The 20916-nt window shown below is 53.5% G+C and overlaps 1 protein-coding gene across 3 annotated transcripts in view; it reads left to right on the top strand.

The window, feature by feature from the left end:
* LOC101543272 (neuroligin-4, X-linked-like) overlaps window positions 1-20916 on the top strand; it is a 209680-nt gene that overhangs the window by 64164 nt on the left and 124600 nt on the right. For all 3 annotated transcript variants that reach the window (XM_055123616.1, XM_055123617.1, XM_055123618.1), the window contains exon 4: window positions 5351-6035. In XM_055123616.1, coding sequence (XP_054979591.1) covers window positions 5564-6035 — 472 coding nt within the window. In that variant the 5' untranslated portion in view covers window positions 5351-5563. The remainder of the gene's footprint in view (window positions 1-5350; window positions 6036-20916) is intronic.

Genomic DNA, 20916 nt, shown 5'->3' with positions numbered 1-20916 from the left:
TCTAGGAGATCCAGCCAAATTCTCGGGAATCAGTGCTAAATCAGAGGCCATTTATTCAAATCTCTCATCATTAATTATGGGGAAACCGCGAAGGGTCGGGGGTAGCAATGACACCGATGTTGGTTGCAGGTTAGCCTGAAGCGCGGGCAGCGGTGAATCCCTCCAGGGGAAATTCTAGGAGATCCAGCCAAATTCTCGGGAATCAGTGCTCTAGATTCCCACCTGGAGATCCGCCAGAGACGGAATCCACCCAAGGGCTGTCACTTCTCCCTTTCCTTCGCTCGTGATCGATTGAAACCCTCCTCTTAGATTGCCTCCTTAAGAACATGTCAGGTCGTTTCTGTCTGAACACGAAGATAAGACAAAGGCTTGCATCTGCGCCCCAGAGTAAGCTGAAACGGTGACTCTTCCTGGGCACATCTGGCTCTGTCTCCCTGACAACCGTTCTTGGGCCAGGTTAGTCTTTCCTGACCCCAGCAGGGTCATATCAGCTGCTTCTTTTTGGGGTCATAGCAGAATTTTGTTCCTGGACCGTGCTCTTAATTTATCATACTTCCTAAGGCAGTTAGCCTGTCCCGTTCTCGAACCCGGGGTAGCTTCTGTCTTGCCCTGGGTCTCTCCAAGTCCCTGGGTGCGACCCCCATCTTGTGGTATTAGGAATTAAGGGAAACGGAGGCGTAAGTCGAGTAAATACAACGGACGTCCAGGAGTAAATAAAGATTCACTGTATCACTGTCATCCCATTGTTAGTCAATTGACTCGAGCGGGCGCCAGTAACGTCTCTATTCCTCCCAGCCCTGAGACTTTAGCAGCCTCTCCTTACTCATCTTTCCCGACGATTGGAGTCTCTTTCAGTGCCAGGGGAATGAGACCTATTATGACTGTTTTCGGCATATCGGATATGCCACAGGGAGCTTGCCAGGCTCTGCCGTGCGGGCGGGAGACTCTCGGGAGCTTGCCAGGCTCTCCGAGAGGGACGTGTATATCTTTTACTGCATTTGGGATATGGATACGCCTCGGGGAGCTTGCCAGGCTCTCCCGTGCGGGCAATAGACTCCCGGTAGCTTGTCAGGTTCTCCAAGAGGGCGAACAAGGCTGTTAGATGTCGGACGATTATTAGGCGTCGGATAAGCATACCCAGGAACATCGTTGTATATATTATTTGGAGTTAATTAACTCCGCTGTTACACTCTTTTTTTCGGGGAGGGAGAGAGGGGTCATATCTGGAGATGCACAGGGGTTTCTCCTGGCTTTGCACTCAGGAATGACTCCCGGTGGTGCTCGGGGGACCCTACAGGATGCTGGGAGTCGAACCCAGGTCAGCCGCATGCAAGGCAAATGCCCTCCCCGCTGGGCTCTCGCTCCAGCCCCAGACTCCGGTGGTGCGAAAGCATGGCATCAACTGCCTTCTGGGGTTTCTACAGAAAGGACGTTGCTGTAAAGTATGTGAAGGACATGAAGGATGGAGGAAAGGCGTGTTCCACTAACATAGGCAGTGTCAGTCCTCAGAAGAACGTGACTTTGCAAGTCACCGTGTCTGAGCTGAAGATATTTGGGATTAACGGGTGGGGAAGAAGAGCACCAAGGAGGGGTTAAAAGATAAACACAGAGGGCGGGGAGTGCCTGATGGAATTGGGTATGAGTCAGGAGCACTGTGGCGGGAGTTACTCAATAAACCTAAGTTCCCTGTGGATTCATCTAAAATTTCAGATAAGTGGTTCTGGGACTGGAGCGATAGCACAGCGGGGAGGGTGTTTGCCTTGCACGAGGCCGACCCGGGCTCGATTCCCAGCATCCCATAAGGGTCCCCTGAGCACTGCCAGGAGTAACTCCTGAGTGCAAAGCCAGGAGGAACCCCTGTGCATCTCCAGGTGTGACCCCTCTCTCCCTCCAAGGCGTTGTTGCTTGAGTTGACAAACCCTGTGTTTGCAGGTGTCATGCGACACTGGTTGGGGTGTCTTCTATTCTTGCTTCAAGCGTTGTGCTTCCTCGGCCCACGAGGGTCACAAATGCCACGATCCTTGCTGAGACCAAGGGAGGTGGTGGGTCTCTAAACGTGTGCTCTCCTGCAAATCTGGGGGGGGGGTGCTACCTCAGCTCTGCCACGAGTGTCCTGAATGAACTGTGTATGTGTACGCATATTTGGTTATCGAATGTGTGCCCTGGGTGCGCCTTCAAGATGGCACACCCAGCATGGAGCATTGTGTGTGGGGGGAATGCCAGGGATGATGTGTGGAATCCAAAGAGGGTGTTTTTTTTTTTAAATTATAATGTATGTGTGTGTAATTATGAAGATGTGAGATGTGAAATATGCAGTTAAAAAGATGTGAGGTATGCAGCTACAAAGTTGTGAGATACGCAGTTACAAAGATGTGAGATATGCATTTACAAAGTTGTGAGATATGCAGCTACAACTTTCTGAGGTATGCAGTTACAAAGTTGTGAGATGTGCAGTTACAAAGATATGAGATGTGCAGTTACAAAGTTGTGAGGTGTGCAGTTACAAAGATGTGAGATATGCAGTTACAAAGATGTAAAATGTGCATTTACAAAATTGTGAGATATGCAGTTACAAAGATGTGAGATATGCAGTACAAAGTTGTGAGATATGCAGTTACAAAGTTGTGAGGCATGCAGTTACAAAGATGTGAGATATGCAGTTACAAAGTTGTGAGGTATGCAGTTACAAAGTTGTGAGGCATGCAGTTACAAAGTTGTGAGGCATGCAGTTACAAAGATGTGAGATATGCAGCTACAAAGTTGTGAGATATGCAGTACAAAGTTGTGAGATATGCAGTACAAAGTTGTGAGATATGCAGTTACAAAGATGTGAGATGCAGTTACAAAGATGTGAGATAAGCAACTACAAATTTGTCAGGTATGCAGTTACAAAGATGTGAGATGCAGTTACAAAGATGTCATATATGCAGTTACAAAGTTGTGAGGTATGCAGCTACAAAGTTGTGAGATACGCAGCTACAAAGTTGTGAGGTATGCAGTTACAAAGATGTGAGATATGCAGTTACAAAGTTGTGAGGTATGCAGTTACAAAGATGTGGTTGTGAGGTATGCAGTTACAGAGATGTGAATGTGAGATGCAGTTACAGAGATGTGAGATATGCAGTTACAGAGATGTGAGATACACAGTTACAAAGATGTGAGGTATGCAGTTACAAAGTTGTGAGATATGTAGTTACAAAGATGTGAGGTATGCAGTTACAAAGTTGTGAGATATGTAGTTACAAAGATGTGAGGTATGCAGTTACAAAGTTGTGCATGATTTGGTTTCTTTCTCCTCCTCTCCTCCTTCTCCTCCTCTTCTCCCCTCCTCCTCCCCTCCTCCTCCTTCCTCTTCTTCCTCTCTCTCTGTCTCTCCATCTCTGCCTCTGTCTCTCTCTTACCTCAATTTACCTTTTGTGCATCATGGTTTGCAATGCTGTTACTGAAAGGTTACCACACATACCCTTTCCCTCAGGGCTGACTCCTGGCTCTGCACTCAGGAGTGACTCCTGGCAGTGCTCGGGGCACCCTATGGGATGCCGGCAGTGAGCGAGGATTTGCTCGGGGGCCACTCGTGACTGATGCCGCTGACCCCCTCCTGCTGGGACCAGGGCACGCTTTGTGGTGTGGACACTGGGGGGTTTTCCTCCTCTCCCTCACCATGGCCGTGGCGTGGCTCCGCTGGACACTGCGTGTAGACCCTGGGGAGACACCATGTCTCTGTCCTCCCCATCCTCGCTCTTACCCCCGAGGCCTGGCCTTCCCGGTCACTGTCTAGCAGGACAGCGGGCAGTCCTGGGCCCGCGCTGTCCTCCAGGTCAGATGTGCTGTCCCACAGAATTGCCTGGAGTTGTGTTTTTTTTTTAACTGTGATTTATAAAGTTGTTGAGATGTAATGTTTGAACACCAATCCCACCACCAGTGTCCACTTTCTGCCACCACTGTCCACTCCCCATCACCACTGTGCATGTCCCTTCACCACTGTCCACTTCCTTTCAGCACTGTCTACTTCCTTTTGCCAGTGTCCACCTCCCTCCATCAGTGTCCACTTCCTTTCACTACTCTCCACTTCTCACTACCAGTGTCCACTTCCTATCACCACTGTCCACTTCCTTTCACCAGTGTCCACTTCACTCCACCACTGTCCACTTCCATCCACCAGTGTCCACTTCCCTCCATAGTGTCCACTTCCTTTCACCACTGTCCACTCCCCATTGTCCCTGTGCACTTCCTTCCACTAGTGTTCACTTCCCTCAGTTAGTGTCCACTTCCATCTACCATAACCACTTCCCCCAACACTGTTCACTTCCCACCACCAGTGTCCACTTCCCTCCACCGGTGTCCACTTTCTTCCACCAGTGTCCATTTTCCTCCATAGTGTCCACTTCCCTCCACCGGTGTCCACTTTCTTCCACCAGTGTCCATTTTCCTCCATAGTGTCCACTTCCCACCACCAGTGTCCACTTCCCACCACCACTGTCCACTTCCCACCACCAGTGTCCACTTTCCTCCACTAGTGTCCACTTCCCACCACCAGTGTCCACTTTCGTCCTCCAGTGTCCACTTCCTTTCACTACTGTCCACTTCCCTCCACTACCGTCCACTTCCCTCCACCACTGTCCACTTCCCTCCACCACTGTCCACTTCCCATTACCAGTGTCCACTTCCCACTGCTAGTGTCCACTTCCTACCACCAGTGTCCACTTCCTACCACCAGTGTCCAGTTCCTTCCACTGGTGTCCAGTTCCTTTCACTGCTGTCCAGTTCCGTCCACCAGTGAGTGTCCACTTCCCACCACCAGTGTCCACTTTCGTCCACCACTGTCCACTTCCTACCACCACTGTCCACTTTTGTCCACCAGTGTCCACTTCCTTTCACTCCTGTCCACTTCTCACTACCAGTGTCCACTTCCTACCACCACTGTCCACTTCTGTCCACCAGTGTCCACTTCTGTCCACCAGTGTCCACTCCCCACCACAACTATCCACGTCCCTCCCCCTGCATTGTTCCTGTCTCCTGCCCGCACCCCCTCGCGTGCCTGCCTGCCCTTTCCTTGCCACACCCATCCCCGAGTCCCCACTGTCACCGCTTCACCATCGAGTTTTCGGCGTCACTGCATCTCTTCGGGTTGGTGGCTCTCCCCCTCCCCACTGTCCCCAGGAAGATGGACGTCCCAATGATGATGCCCACGGCTCACCCCCTACCTCCCCGTCCTCCTCTCCCCTCTCTGTCCTTCTCCCCTCTGCACACCGGGGTCCCCAGGGCGGGGCGGCCGTGTCCTCCCCGTGTGCCCCCCCACCCCGCGCGGTGCCTCGTCGGCCTCCTTCAGCCTCTGTTCTCTCTCCCGCAGGACGAACTCCGGGTCGTGGCACTGCAGTGAAGCCGTGGTCTGGGCAGATCCCCCTTCCCTGGACACGCGTCCCAGCTGGAGTTGTTGGTGCGGTAACCCCCGCGCACGATGGGCCCCCACGAGTTTCCCGCGGGGGCCCGGCTCTGACCTCGGGCTCTGTCTATGCGCCGCCGCCGCCGCCTGCCCGCGGCCCCGCAGATGTGGCCCTGAACCATGTCGACGCCCAAGGGCTTGTTATGGGTGCCGCTGGTGTTCACCCCGCTCTGCGTCATGCTGAACTGCAACGTGCTGCTGTGGCTCACGGCGCTGGCCATCAAGTTCACGCTGCTTGACGGCCAGGCGCAGTACCCCGTGGTCAACACCAACTACGGCAAGATCCGCGGGCTCCGCACGCCACTGCCCAACGAAATCCTGGGCCCCGTGGAGCAGTACCTGGGCGTGCCCTACGCCTCGCCACCCACGGGGGAACGGCGCTTCCAGCCCCCCGAGCCCCCGTCCTCGTGGACCGGTGTCCGGAACGCCACGCAGTTCCCCTCCGTGTGCCCGCAGCACCTGGACGAGCGCTCGCTGCTGCACGACATGCTGCCCGTGTGGTTCACGGCCAACCTGGACACCTTGATGACGTACGTCCAGGACCAGAATGAGGACTGCCTCTATCTCAACATCTACGTGCCCACGGAGGACGGTGAGTGCCCCAGGGCGGACGCGGCCCCGACACCGCGCAGTATCCACTTCCTGGCGAGTCTGCCTTTGTGGTGCAGGGTCTTCCTCACGTCCCTGGGTACTTGGGGACAACAAAAATAGGCAGTTGCAGATTGATTTGGTTGTTCTCTCTCCGAGGGACTTGCAGAGTAACTGTGTTATTCGGCAGCGTTGCCGCTTGGAAAGCGTTAGTCCAGCAGTGAATCCTCAGCATGACTGTTTCTCAGGTGCTGGTCGGGTGGACGCACAGCTGTGTGCGTGTCCACCAGTCTGACCAAACGTTCGAAGGCAGCGCTCTTGCACTGTCTTGTTGTGCTTTCGGGTTTTAGCGTGTTCTTTTCCCGTTGGAGCCTTGAGCGTCGCCGGGCTGGTGGTTTCTGCAGGGACGAGTGAGACTTCCTTCCTGACACAGTGACAGTGTCCCGTCTTTAGCAGCCCATGCGGCGCAGGTGACACATCACCTGCTTTTGTTGCGATGCCGAACACTCGTGACCTGGCTGGAAGGGGGGTCAAGGGCCAATGCTGTCACGAGTCCGTCACAAAGCCACCGAGGGTCTCACTCTTTTTCTTTTTTGTGAAGCCACCGTGAGAACCTCCAATGTCACTGCAATCTAGGAGCAAATTTCCCCTCCAGGGAAACTGTGCTGATACGCCTTTCCCAGATCTCCAGGCAGAAAAAAACAGACGTGTCCTTGGTGGGCGGGGAGGGGGGGGTCACGGTTCTTGGTTTCTCTTGGGGCCACACCCAGTGGTGCTCAGGGCTTGCTGACTCCTGGCTCTGTGCTCAGGGATCCTTCCGGCGGGCCCCGTCCTACCCATAGTGTAGCCAGGGATGGAATCTGGCTTGGTCACATGACCACTGTCTGTAGCTCTAATTTTTTGGGTAACATTATCATTATTATTTTTTTGCTTTTTGGGTCACCCCCAGTGATGCTCAGGGGTCACTCCTGACTCTGCACTCAGGAATGACTCCGGGCAGTGCTGGGGGTGGGGGAACCCTATGGGATGCCGGGGATCGAATCTGGGTCAACTGCGTACAAGGCAGACGCCCTCCCCACTGTGCTATCACTCCAGTTCTTGGGGTAACTTTGGACGCAAAACAGCGTGCAGAAAGATTCTCCCCCCTGCAGTTAAATACCTACACCGGCTTCAGATGTGCAGTTCCCTGCCAGGCTGAGCTCCAGGGCTCCCCCACCCAACTGGCTGTATCGTTCTTGCTGTCAGAGGCAAATCCCGTATACACACACACACACACACACACACACACACAGAGTCTCTGGAGTCGGGCTCTGACTGTAATTGGGACTTGCCTTGCAGAAGGAAGAAGGCAGAACCAGGCAGGGTCTGTACTTCAGACCCCAACGCACTGGGTCACGGTGAACTCCGCAAATCCTAACTCAGAGCAGAGACAGAAAGGTGGGTGGGCGGGGGACACAGCCGGGGAAGGAGGCTAGGGACCCACGTCTCTCTGCCGCGGGCCGGTGGAGTCACATCTGAGCAAAGTCTTGCACAGGTGAGAGGTCGGACCCGCAAGTGACGCCCTTAAAATGGCTCCGAGGACAGAACCATCGATGCCTTTTTTTTTTTTCCCCCAAGACACCAGACACGGAAACTGGAGTGTTCAGGGGTCCGGTAGGGAGCAGGAAATCTGGGATGTAAAACTTTCGAAAGACGCGACTCCTTGGGAGAAGGAAGACGGGCAAGCCCGTTTTAGTGCTTCAGGGCACGTTTTTTGGTATCACTGCCCCGCCAGGGGTGATGAAGTAGAATCCATCCTCAATATCCTGCGGGTGCTGGAGTTGACTCAGTGGCTCTTGGGAGCCGTTTGTTGGCATGTCCCTGTGAGCAATGCCTCACCACCCATCCTGTCAGGGATATGGTGCTTTTTTATTTTATTATTATTTTTTTAATTAATTAATTAATTTATTTTGCTTTTTTGGGTCACACCCGGCATTGCACAAGGTTTCCTCCTGGCTCATGCACTCAGGAATGACTCCTGGCAGTGCTCAGGGGGCCCTATGGGATGCTGGGAATCGAACCCGGGTCGGCCGTGTGCAAGACAAATGCCCTCCCCGCTGTGCTATCGCTCCAGCTCCTTTTCTTTTATTATTATTTTTTTTAAAAAGAAAATATTGACACAGATTTAAGAATCGATGCAAAGGTGCAGTTAATTTAATTCTTGGTTCTTCATGACACGGAATAACTTCTCTTCCACCACGGCACATTGGAAAGGAGGGTTTCCAGAAGATTCCGTTTGTGACATGTCTCCAGGAAGTCATGTTCAATCCTATCAGTGCTTTGCTTTGATGGCGTGGGACAATAGTATGGGATAATTGGAATTTAGAATTCTACCTTGATTTTTTTATTTTTTATTTTTAAAATTTGTTTTTTTTATTTATTTTTTCCTTTTTGGGTCACACCAGGCGATGCTCAGGGGTTCCTCCTGGCTCATGCACTCAGGAATCACTCCTGGCAGTGCTCAGGGGACATTATGGGATGCTGGGCATTGAACCCGGGTCGACCGCGTGCAAGGCAAATGCCCTACCCGCTGTGCTATCACTCCAGCCCCTAGAATTCTACTTTGATACCCCCAAATTTTATCTATCTTGATCAGATTGGTGCACATTTCCATTCTCTAATTCTGTGTGAGGAAATACTTGATATCTATGCAAATCTCCTAGGGACAGATTTTTTTTTTTTTTTGCTTTTTGGGTCACACCAGGTGATGCTCAGGGGTTCCTCCTGGCTCTGCACTCAGGAATTACTCCTGGCAGTGCTCGGGGGACCCTATAGGATGCTGGGAATCGAACCCGGGGGGTCGGCCGCGTGCAAGGCAAACGCCCTCCCCGCTGTGCTATCGCTCCAGCCCCCAGGGACAGATTTTTGAATTGAGAAGCAACCTCGCAGGAAGGAAAGGATGAGAGATTTATTTGCCAATTCTTGGAGCACGAGCCTTCTCTGTGGCCGTTTCTATCGAAATGACGGTCAGCGTTTGTAACTGCAAGGCACCAGGGAGCTCTCGCCCGAGTTGATTTTGCTCATTGAAGTGGACACGAGGATCCAAGTGACGCACTTGACCGTGTTTTTCCACCACAAACTTTGACCCGACGGATTCCTATTTCGCTGTAGACTCGGTCCCCTCTAGGCTGTGTGGGAGGCTGACTCAGTGAGGACCTGGGCTTCTGGGCTGGTCTTTTGATGGTCCCTCAAATCTGTTCAAGACGAGACGGACTCGCACAGAGCCTGGGGAGAGAGCCCACCCACCGTCCACTCAAGGCAAAAACTGGACACGACGAATATTCTCCGTGTAGATGTGCCTTGATAGAGAAGCAGGAAGAGGAGTATCCATACTCCTCAGGGACAGGCGGGAAGAGAGAGAAAAAAAGAGGAGGGAAGGGAGAGAGATCAAGTACACTTGGCGTCTAGAGGAGAGAGGGAGAAAGAGAAAAAGAAATAAATCGCTTTTGAGGGGGACTGCGGAATAGATCTGGGAAGGCTGACTGGGTCCCACTTGCACAAACCCGGCTGACAGACTAGATATCCCCGCTGTCTCGCAGAGCACGTAGAGGAACACGATGGCTCTGGAGGACCGGTCATCCTCGATCTCCGCTACACGATGTTGCGTCTCTTCCAGATTGCTCCCGTGCAGCTCCCAGCGGGAGAGACCACGGCAGATGTCACTGTATCACTGTCGTCCTAGTTGTTCCTCGATTTGCTCGAGCGGGCACCAGTCACGTCTCCATGGTGAGACTCCTTGTTACTAGTTTTGGCATCTCGGATATGCCAGGCTCCGCCGTGCGGGCGGGAGACTCTCGGGAGCTTGCTGGGCTCTCCCAGAGGGACGGAGGAATGAATTGAACCCGGGTCGGCCGCATGCGAGGGAAACGCCCTACCCACCGTGCTATCGCTCCAGCCCTACGGTAGATCAATTATAGGTAATACTAGACGGCTCCAGCGTACACCATTGTTCGGACAGCCGCTGGGATGCTGTGTTTAACGCAAGGGGCATCTGATTAATTGGCAACTAAGTTTTTCTTGCCTGGCTCCTGGCTCGTTCCTGGAAATGGATATTTTTTTGGTGGTACCAAAGGGTTCCCTTCCGTTGCTCATAGCCCCATGCACTCATTCTCAACAGTCTCGGTTCTGGGTCCAATATCATTTATTCCTTGCTGAAAATTCTACACAAGAGTTCTTTTTTTTTCCCCCACTTTGGGTCCCACCTGGCGATGCTCAGGGGTCCTCCTGGCTCTGCACTCAGGAATGACTCCTGGCGGTGCTTGGGGAATCCTATGGGATGCTGGGAATCGAACCCGGGTTGGCCGCCTGCAAGACAAACGCAAGGCGAATGGTGACCAACGCATGACCCCCCCACCCTCCCCCTTCCCAGAACCCTTCTGAGCACTTACGAGAGAGCAGGTGTACTGCGGAGACTGGGACGGCTGCAGAAACCAGAGTTCCTTGTTCTGAGCAGCCGAGAGCCCTTGCAGGGACTTTGCGATGTCCACCCTGGGACTTTGGGCTGCCGACGGGGGTGGGGGCAGTTCCATCTGGATGTTCACGGAGTGGGCAGGGGGCGGTGAATCAGTGCAGTGCGTCCTCCGGGGAGGGAGGGAAAAGATTGGGAAAGGCGGAAGGAAGGGAAGCAAGGAAGAGGGGCTGGGAAGGTGGAGGAGGGGTGAGGCACCGCCCCTCCCACCCCTCCTCCGAGCAGCCCAGCCTGAAACAGGCTGACCTTCAGGGCTGACCTTCGCGCTGACCTTTCCCCAGCCTGTGCTTAGGGAATGTCCTCCCCGCTGGAATCCGGGGCATGTGACGGGGTGGCCGCCCTGTCCTGGCACTGGCCACTCAGAGCCCAGCCCGAAACAAAGCAGTTACTGAGAGCCTGCGGGAAACCCCCACCCGCCCCCACGGGGCTCCGACACTCACTCTGGGACTTCCCTGCCTCAGGGGCCTGAGGGCCGAGGAGGCTCATCCTCAGGGTCATTCTGGGGTGCTGCTGCTCTTTCCCTCCCTCCCTCCCTCCTGCCCTCCCTCTCTCACCCTCTCCCTCCCTCCCTCTTTCTGTCTCTCCCTCTCCCTCCATCTTTCTTTCTCTCTCCCTTCCTCCCTCTCTCCTCTCCCTCCCGCTCTCCTCTCCCTCCCTTCTTCCCTCCATCCCTCTTTCTCTCTCTGCCTCTCCTTCCCTCCCTCTCTCTCTCCCTCTCTTTCTACATCTCACTTTCTCCCTTCGTCTCTTCCTCCCTCTCTCCTTCCCTCCCTCTCTCTCTCTCCCTCTCTCTCTACATCTCACTTTCTCCCTTTGTCTCTTCCTTCCTCCCTCCGTCCCTCTTTCTCTCTCTCCCTCTCCCTCTCTCCCTCCATCCCTCTTTGCCTCCTACTCCTTCTCCCTCCCTCTCTCACCCTCTCCCTCCCTCCCTCTTTCTCTCTCTCTCCCTTCATCTTTCTTTCTCCCTCCCTTCCTCTCTCCTCTCCCTCCCTCCCTCTTTCCTCTCCCTCCCTTCTTCCTTCCGTCCCTCTTTCTCTCTCTGCCTCTCCTTCCCTCCCTCTCTCCCTCCCTCTCTCCCTACATCTCACTTTCTCCCTTCATCCCTTTCTCCATCCCTCCCTCTTTCTCTCTCCCTCCCTCTCTCCTCTCCCTCTCTCCCTCCCTCCTTCTCCTCCCTCCCTCCTTCTCCTCCCTCCCTCTCTCCCTCCCTCCTTCCCTCCCTTTCTCCCTCCCTCCTTCCCTCTCTCTCTCCCTCCCTCCCTCCCTCCCCCCTCCCTCCCCCTCCCTCCCTCCCTCCCTCCCTTCCTCCCTCCTTCCCTCTCTCTCTCATTAGCTGACATCCTGCAGTGGCCGTTGACCGTTGACACGTTGCAGAGGGCGAGAATCCTCAATCTCTCCGTGTGTCTCTCTTTCCCGAGGGCTAGTCCTCCTGAAGGGCCTCCTCAGGTAATCGGGCAATGTTTCCAGAGACCACGTCCCATGTTCCCTGCGGGCAGGGGGCCAGGACCAGCCCCAGAAGAGGCCGTGTCCTTGAGTGACCTCTAGCAGAACCCTGCCACCGCTCTAGCCTACCTCTGCTGCCCAGCCAAGCACCCAAACGGGCCTGTTGTGTCTCAGTCATCTTCATCCCTGTCCGACTCACCGTCTCCTCTCTTTGGGTACCCCCCCCCCCCCGCCTCCTTCACATCCGTCTGCCACACTCTCTGCTTCTTGTTTTTTTTTCTTTTGCTGTTTGTTTGTTTATTTTGGAGCCATATCTGGGTGCTCAGGGCTGACTCCTGACTCTGAGCTGGGGGGGTCCCTCTTAGTGGGGGTCCTTGGAGGACCCCACGGGGTGCCAGGAAATCGACTCCAGCTCGGCCGTCTCCGTGCAAGGCTTCGGTGCCCTCGCTCTGCTTCACTGGGATTGAGATTGACCCCGGGGTCCCCCGATGAGTGCAGGGGAGGAAGGGGAAGGCTCATCCCATCTCTGTCGTCATGTGAGAAATGGGCACACGCTGGCCGCATTAGGGCATGGATTCATAGGATGTACAGAGGCTTGGGTACCACTTCTGGAAGATTCCGTGCCCTGCCTTGTAACCCCACTGTCAGATCACGCTCAAAAATGGAGCCAGGATGTTTCACGGTACCAGAGGTGAATCCTGTGCTTGCGGGTGGCGAGGGCCTGGTGTGTGGGGTCTTGCTGGGGCCCAGGTAAGAAATGGGAGTGACGCATCCTCATTCCTCAGAGTCTGACTGTGCGCCCTCCGCCCCAGAGTCGGTCCACGGAAGATCGTGCCTTGTTTGTGCAGGCCATTCTTGCAGTTGGGCCATCTCTGCCCTCTGCTTTTTCTCGTTTGCATTCCGAGTTCTCAGGTGGATTTTTAACATCTTGTGAGATTTGTAAAAATTATTCCTCGAGGCAGCATTGAAATTCATTGGCATAGAGCTTAGCATCTCCAAAGACAAGATTGTGTGTGTGTGTATGTGTGTGTGCGTGTGTGTGTGTGTGTGTGTGTGTGTGTGTGTGGTGAGAGAGGTTTCCTTTTTCTCGTCACATCACCAGCAGCCCAGTTCTATACCAGCAGTTGCAACACCTTGGAAAAGCCATAAAAAAAAATCTAGCCAAGGGGCTGGAGGAATAGCACAGCGGGTAGGGCATTTGCCTTGCACGTGGCCGACTCAGGTTCGAATCCCAGCATCCCATAGGGTCCCCTGAGCACCGCCAGGAGTAATTCCTGAGTGCAGAGCCAGGAGTAACCCCCTGTGCATCGCCAGGTGTGACCCAAAAAGCAAAAAAAAAAAAAAAAAAAATCTAGCCAAGTGCGGAGTGGAAAAGTTTGAAGGCGTTCTCAGGCCAGGCTCAGAGAATAAAGAAGCGTTGCCATTTTTCCCTGTCACTTGAGTGTGCCGTGTTATATAGACATAGCCGCTAAGTCAATGCAGGGCTGCGAGATTACCAAACAGACATCTCCCTGACACGGCGTAATTGAAAAGAATTTAGTAGTGGACCAAATTCAATCAGCACGCATTCAGTTCTGAGCACGGTGGAAATGGAATTGGGTTTGGGATAAGATGTGTCTCTCCGCCGCTGAAAAGATCTTTACCAACAGAACAATAATCTCATTAAGGGTTGAGAATAATACTGCTCCACGGCGAGTATGAATCATTCCCTGTTCGATTCATTTAGGAAAACGGTGCTCTGAAGGAGAGAATTCTCCCCGCCTTGCTCGTGGCCTCCCTGCGCATTTTAATTCCATCCCGATTTCCCATCTACTAGGATTCTTTTCTCCCAGTCCACACACTCCGAGGCCGCCTTGGCCCTCTCATAGGGGGATGGCGGGGGGTGAAGTTGGGAGTGTCTTAGCACATTTGTCCACTCCCTACAATTGGCTCTTACATTTACGCCTGCTGGACCTATAATCGCTTCATTTGTTGATTCTTAGAAGCTGCTTGCTGGGTACTGCCGTTCATTATCCACATTCTCCTGGGCGGACTATTGAATGTCGCTAAAATTTGGAGACCACGGTGGCTCTATACGATAATAGTCATTTCAAGAGTAGACTTCTATTGATTTTTTTTTGTGTGCAGAGATTGTATCATTATTACAAGAAACAAGAATACTTGCCGTCTTTCTGCCTCTTTGTGAGTGGATCCTGCACCTGTCTTGCAATTCAGATGATTATAGGGAAGGTTCATAATTTCTGGCCCTGTTGCTTTTATTTATTTATTTTTTTGAGGGATTTTTTTTTCCTTCTGATTTGAGCATTCTCCATCATGAGTGAGTTTCAGATGCTCTGGTGTTCAGAGCTTCCCCGTGCAGTGACATCCAAGAGAGGGAGAGAAAGATCCTGGATCCTGCAACTGCATTTGCATGAAGGCTCAGAAGCAGGTGTGGGCTCCTCAGAAGCAGACAGTGGGGCACAAATGAGAGACAGAATAGGCACCAGGAGATCACAGCCCCCCCGACTTATGCTTTTTGGGGGTGGGGTTGGGGGAAGAGCAATCCATCCATCCAGGGGGAATTTGGGGGAAGAGCCAAGATCCATCCATCCATCCATCCATCCATCCATCCATCCAAGGGGAGTTTGGAGGAAGAGCCATCCATCCATCTGGGGGAATCTGGGGGAAGATCCATCCATCCATCCATCCATCCATCCATCCATCCAGCCAGCCAGCCAGCCAGCCAGCCATCCGTCCACCCACCCATCCATCCATCCATCCATCCATCCATCCATCCATCCATCCATCCATCCATCCATCCATCCATCCAAGGGGAGTTTGGAGGAAGAGCCATTCATCCATCTGGGGGAATCTGGGGGAAGATCCAGCCATCCACCCATCCATCCATCCATCCATCCATCCATCCATCCATCCATCCATCCATCCACCCACCCATCCACCCACCCATCCATCCACCCATCCGTCCATCCATCCATCCACCCATCCACCCATCCACCCATCCACCCATCCACCCATCCACCCATCTATCCATCTATCCACCCATCCATCCATCCACCCACCCATCCATCCACCCATCCGTCCATCCATCCATCCATCCATCCATCCATCCATCCATCCATCCATCCATCCATCCATCCATCCATCCATCCATCCACCCATCCACCCATCCACCCCTCCATCCACCCATCCATCCACCCATCCATCCATCCACCCACCCATCCATCCACCCATCCGTCCATCCATCCATCCATCCATCCATCCATCCATCCATCCATCCATCCATCCATCCATCCATCCACCCACCCATCCATCCCTCCATCCACCCATCCATCCACCCATCCATCCATCCACCCACCCATCCATCCACCCACCCATCCACCCATCCATCCCTCCATCCATCCATTCATCCACCCATCCGTCCAGGGGAGTTTGGGGGAAGAGCCATTCATCCATCTAGGGGAATTTGGGGGAAGAGCCATCCATCCATCTATCCATCCTTCCATCCATCCATCCATCCATCCATCCATCCATCCATCCAGGGAGAATTTGGGAGAAGAGCCATTCATCCATCCAGGGCAATTTCGGGGAAGAACCATCCATCCATTCATTCATCCATCCATCCATCCATCCATCCATCCATCCATCCATCCATCCATCCATCCATCCATCCATCCATCCATAGGAGTTTGGGGAAGAACCATCCATCCATCCAGGGGGACTTTGGGGGAGAGAGCCGTCCATCTAACACAGCCTCGCTTTCTGACACCCAATGCTTGCCATGTAGCTCCAGAGACAGACTTGCCTGTCCGTATCCAGTAGCCAGAGGCCAATGGGCATGAAAACAATTCCCTGCATGTGTACCTGGGGCGGGGAAGGTGGGCATTGCTCTTTGGGGGGGGGTGTTTGTCTGTGTGTTTGTGTGAGTGTGTGTGTGTGTGCGTGCACCTCTGTATTGAGTATAAACTTGGGTGCCAGGGCATTTGGAGAAAAGCAGAAAGAGAGAAGTCCCTTCGGTTCAGTGACAAAGTCCTAGAAAAGTACAGACTGTCGGTATCATCTTCTGGGGACCATAATACTCCCCTCGACTTGGGTCTCCTGTGGACAGCCAGGACTGTGCTTGGAACCTTGGAGGAGGCAGTGTCTATCCGAAAGGAGAGGACGTGGGGTTTTCCTTGGTCACCAAGGAGCTTTGTCGGGGGAGGGGGACGGTGATCTCAAAAGCTATGAAAATCACGAGAACAACAACAACAAAAATAACGCCCAAACATCAGAAGTTATTTTTTTTTCATCGAATCCCCACGAGAGGCACAGTGCCAAGGTTGCTCACGGCTGGGTCTCAGTCGTGCAGTGCTCCAACACCCGTTCCTTCACCATTCTGCATGTCCCACCACCAGCGTCCTGCATTTGGGACTTTCAAAGACGGGGATTCCGGGGTATTGAACATTAGACCCAGGGCTCTGCAGGGAACAAGAGAAGAAACATGAGCTTGGGGGGCTGCAGTGATAGCACAGCGGGGAGGGTGTTTGCCTTGCGTGCGGCTGACCCGGGTTCGATTCCCAGCATCCCATAGGGTCTCCTGAGCACCGCCAGGAGTCATTCCTGAGTGCAGAGCCAGGAGGAACCGCTGAGCATCACCGGGTGGGACCCAAAATGCAATAAATAAATAAATAAATAAAACGTGAGCTTGGCTCAGAGAATTGTCACATCTCTCGGCGTCCCTCTCATCCCCTGCCCGGGCACTAATCCTCTGTGGCTGAGTCCCCGAAAGGCATTCAACATCATGTCCCCGGTGCTCGAATGCCTTCATTACGGTCCCATTACAATGAGTAGTCTGTGTCACTGTATCGCTGTCTTTCCGTTCATCATCGATTTGCTCGAATGGGTCCAGTAACGTCTCCATTCGTCCTAGCCCCGAGATTTTAGCAGCCTCTCTTTACTCGTCCTTCCCAATGGTGCCCCATTAGAGGGTCTTCGGGGTCAGGGGAATGAGACCCATCATTGTTACTGGTTTTGGCATATGACTATGCCACGGTGAGCTTGCCAGGCTCTCCCTCGTGTGGGCAGGAAACTCTCGGTAGCTTGCCAGGTTCTCCCAGAGGGAGAAGTAGTCTAGACTCCTTCTTAAAAAAAATTTTAAAAAAAATTCTAATAATATAGGAGTACTGCTATTTATTCAGTCTTTGATTAAGCTGATTACATTGGGCATAAACTCCACATTCCTTCTCTTTTATTCAGAATGTTAATTTCAAAATCTTAGTATTATTATTATTATCATCCCTCACGGCAGAGCCGGGCAAGCTCCCCGTGGCGTATTGGATATGCCAAAAACAGTCACAACAAGTCTCACAGTGAGAGACGTGACTGGTGCCCGCTCGAACAGATTGATGAGCAACGGGATGACTGTTCCTGTGACTGATTATTCTGATTACTCGTCTGACCCCTGTGAGATGCAGTTACGAAGCTTTCCACGTTTGGAGTTTCAGTCACACAATGGTCGATCACCCAGCCCTCCCCCCGGGCACGTCTCCCACCCGCTGGGGCCAGGGGAGGGAAGGGGTTCTTCCCTGGAGACCCCGTAGACTCCTTGACCAGACCGGGAGCCTGCCACGGATGGAGCCACGGGCCGACGAGTGAGCCCATTCTCTCTTGGAAAGCCGGAGCAAGAGCCTGGGGCGTGGCACCCCTACCTCTAGGTCCTGTTGAGACGGGCCAGCCTAGAGCACTGTAGCTTGGGCACAGGATACGAGCATCGCTTCCGAGATGTGAAGAAGTTGAGCTACTCTAGTCTACGTGGCCATCTCTGCCCGCTGCTTCCTTCCTTCCTTCCTTCCTTCCTACCTTCCTTCCTTTTCTTTCTCTCCTCCCTCCCTCCCTCCTTCCCTCCCTCCCTCCCTTCGTTTGTTCCTCCCTCCCTCCCTCCCTCCCTCCCTCCCTCCCTCCCTCCCTCCCTCCCTTCGTTTGTTTCTTCCTTCCTTCCTCCTCCCTCCTTCCTTCCTCCCTCCCTCCCTCCCTCCCTTCCTTCGTTTGTTCCTTCCTTCCTTCCTCCCTCCCTCCCTCCCTCTTTCCTTCCTCCCTCCCTCCCTCCCTCCCTCCCTTCCTTCCTTCCTTCCTTCCTTCCTTCTTCCTTCCTTCCTTCCTTCCTTCCTCCTCCCTCCCTCCCTCCCTCCCTCCCTCCTTCCCCCTTCCTTCCTTCCTTCCTTCCTTCCTTCCTTCCTTCCTTCCTTCCTTCCTTCCTTCCTTCCTTCCTTCCTTCCTTCCTCCCTCCCTCCCTCCCTCCCTCCCTCCCTCCCTTCCTTCCTTCCTCCCTCCCTCCCTCTCTCCTTCCTTCATTCCCTCCCTTCTTCCTTTCTTCCCTCCTTCCCCCTCCTTCCCTCCTTCCTTCCAACCTTCCTTCTCTCCCTTCCTTCCTCCTTCCTTCCTTCCTTCCTTCCTTCCTTCCTTCCTTCCTTCCTTCCTTTTCCTTCCTCCCTCCCTCCCTCCCTCCCTCCCTCCCTCCCTCCCTCCCTTCCTTCCTTCCTTCCTCCCTCCCTCCCTCTCTCCTTCCTTCATTCCCTCCCTTCTTCCTTTCTTCCCTCCTTCCCCCTCCTTCCCTCCTTCCTTCCAACCTTCCTTCTCTCCCTCCCTCCCTCCTTCCTTCCTTCCTTCCTTCCTTCCTTCCTTCCTTCCTTCCTTCCTTCCTTCCTTCCTTCCTTCCTACCTTCCTCCATCCTTCCCTTCTTTCTTTCCTTCCTCCATTCCTTCCTCCATTCCTTCTTTCCTTGATTCCTTTTTTTCCTACCATCCTTCCTTCCTCCTGTGAGCACAACAGCTTGTGCTAAGGGCTGTCGTGGGTCACGAGGTTGGGCTTGGAGTGAGGGTGGTAGAAGGGACAATTTCCACAAGAAAGCCTGGGGTCTTGTTTAATCATTCTAATAATCAGCAGCCAGAATAATAATTAACACTCGATTATTAATTAATTAACAATTAATGATTACTACCAATAATGAATGATTAGTCTTGTCTAATTATTCTGACCCGCGAGGCCATCCTGTGTTTGTCCTTGTTCTCTGATACCGGCTTACCTCTGCCAACACGGTTTACTCCAATGCCAACCCGGTGGTTGCCGCTGATGGCAGGATCTCCTCATTGCTCAGGGCCGAGTACGATTCTGTCCTGGATCTGTACCGCATTCTCAGAGTCCGCTGACCTCTCACGGACAGTTTGGTCGGTTCCGTGTCTAACCTCCTGGGTCAGCACTGCAATGCATGAGGTTGTGCCTCTACCTTGCAGAACAGACTCTTTTTTTGGCTGTTTGGTTCACGCCTGGCGATGCACAGGGGTTCCTCCTGGCTCTGCCTGCAGGAGTTACTCCTGGCAGTGCTCGGCGACCGTATGGGATGCTGGGAATCGAACCCCGGACAACCACGTGCAAGGCAAACGCCCTTCCTGGTGTGCTATTGCTCCAGTTCCCGGAATGGACGTTTCTAGAACCCAGCTCTCAGTCAGAATGAAAATTTTGCTCCTGTCATGGGACCAATTGGTTTTATCTTCATTTTCTCACCACACCGTCCATGCTCAGGGCCTGCTCCCGCATGCTCTGTGCTCAGGGATCCCTCCTGGCTCTGCCCAGGAGAACCTCGGGATTGGGGCCGGAGTGAGAGCACAGCGGGGCACCGCCAGGACTGATTCCTGAGTGCAGAGCCAGGAGGAACCCCCTGTGCACCGCCGGGTGGGACCCAAAGAGCTAAAGAGAGAAGAAACAAAAGCTGGGGATCCCTCCGTCTCGGCCGCCTGCCAGGCCAGCGCCTCCCCTGCCGTGCTGTTCGCTCTGGACCCAAATAAACTTTGACTCAGTATTTTTATTTTTTCTTAAAAAAAAAAAAAGCGTGTGACAGGGTTGCTGATTTCTGTCAGGGGAGCCTGTGGAATCGGAAGCGAATGTTCTTGGGTGCCAGCCTCCTCCTGCCAGCCTCCTCCCGTCAGCAGCTGTGCTGGCTCGGACGCGAACAGCTGTGCCCTCAGGAAGAGTGGGCAGGAATCTCGCTGCTGTGGACTCGGGCTCGTGGCTCCCGCGGGATTTCTCTTTCCCTCGGAAAGGGCCGCAGCTGGGGCTCTCCGCCTCGCGACTAACGTCTTCAGGCTGTTGCCCAAACACCTGGATTGGGATGTCACCTTCCGGTTTGTGCCTTTTCCTCACCCGCCCTCAGGCGGCGGGGACTGACCAGCACAGAGACCACCTGGTTCATTCACTTGCCGTTTGACAGAAAACTCAACTCAGGCCCCGCACGAGGGGGCCGCATTCTCCGCGGGGAGCCCGGAGCATTTTGCAGCTCATCTGGGCTCCGGGAGAATTCCGCGTCCCTGAGTGGAGGTCTCGAAGCCGGCCGGCCACATCACATTCCCAGCAATGCGGAATCTCGGGAGGGCCCCAGATCGCCCCCGACTCAGCATTTCTGGGGCGATGGGTAGTATGAATTTGCAGCTTTATGAGCGAGGTGTGCGTGTGCATGTGTGTCTGTGTGTGTGTCTGTGTGTGTGTTACAAAGACCTAGTACGTAAGTGATCACCTTAGACAAGACGCCTTGATACGGAAGTCCTAATTACAAGACTTGAGATGGACGACTTTACTAGTGACTAAATGGGAAGAATGATCGTCACAAAAGTACCTCACAATAATCACTGTCACCGTCATCCCGTTGCTCATCGATTTGTTCGGGCGGGCACCAGTAACGTCTCTCATTGAGAGACTTATTGTGACTGTGTTTGGCATATCGAATACGCCACGGGTAGCTTGCCAGGCTCTGCCGTGTGGGCTCTATACTCTCGGTAGCTTGCCGGGCTCTCCGAGAGGGGCGGAGGAATTGAACATGGGTCGGCCTCGTGAAAGGCGAATGCCCAACCGCTGTCCCATCGCGCCGGGATTTTTTTTTTAAATCAAATAAAAATAAATGACTTT

The sequence above is a fragment of the Sorex araneus genome (assembly GCF_027595985.1).
Source record: "Sorex araneus isolate mSorAra2 chromosome X unlocalized genomic scaffold, mSorAra2.pri SUPER_X_unloc_3, whole genome shotgun sequence".
Taxonomy (NCBI): domain Eukaryota; kingdom Metazoa; phylum Chordata; class Mammalia; order Eulipotyphla; family Soricidae; genus Sorex; species Sorex araneus.
Note: the sequence above shows the minus strand (reverse complement) of the source record. Positions and strands in the feature narration are given on the sequence as shown.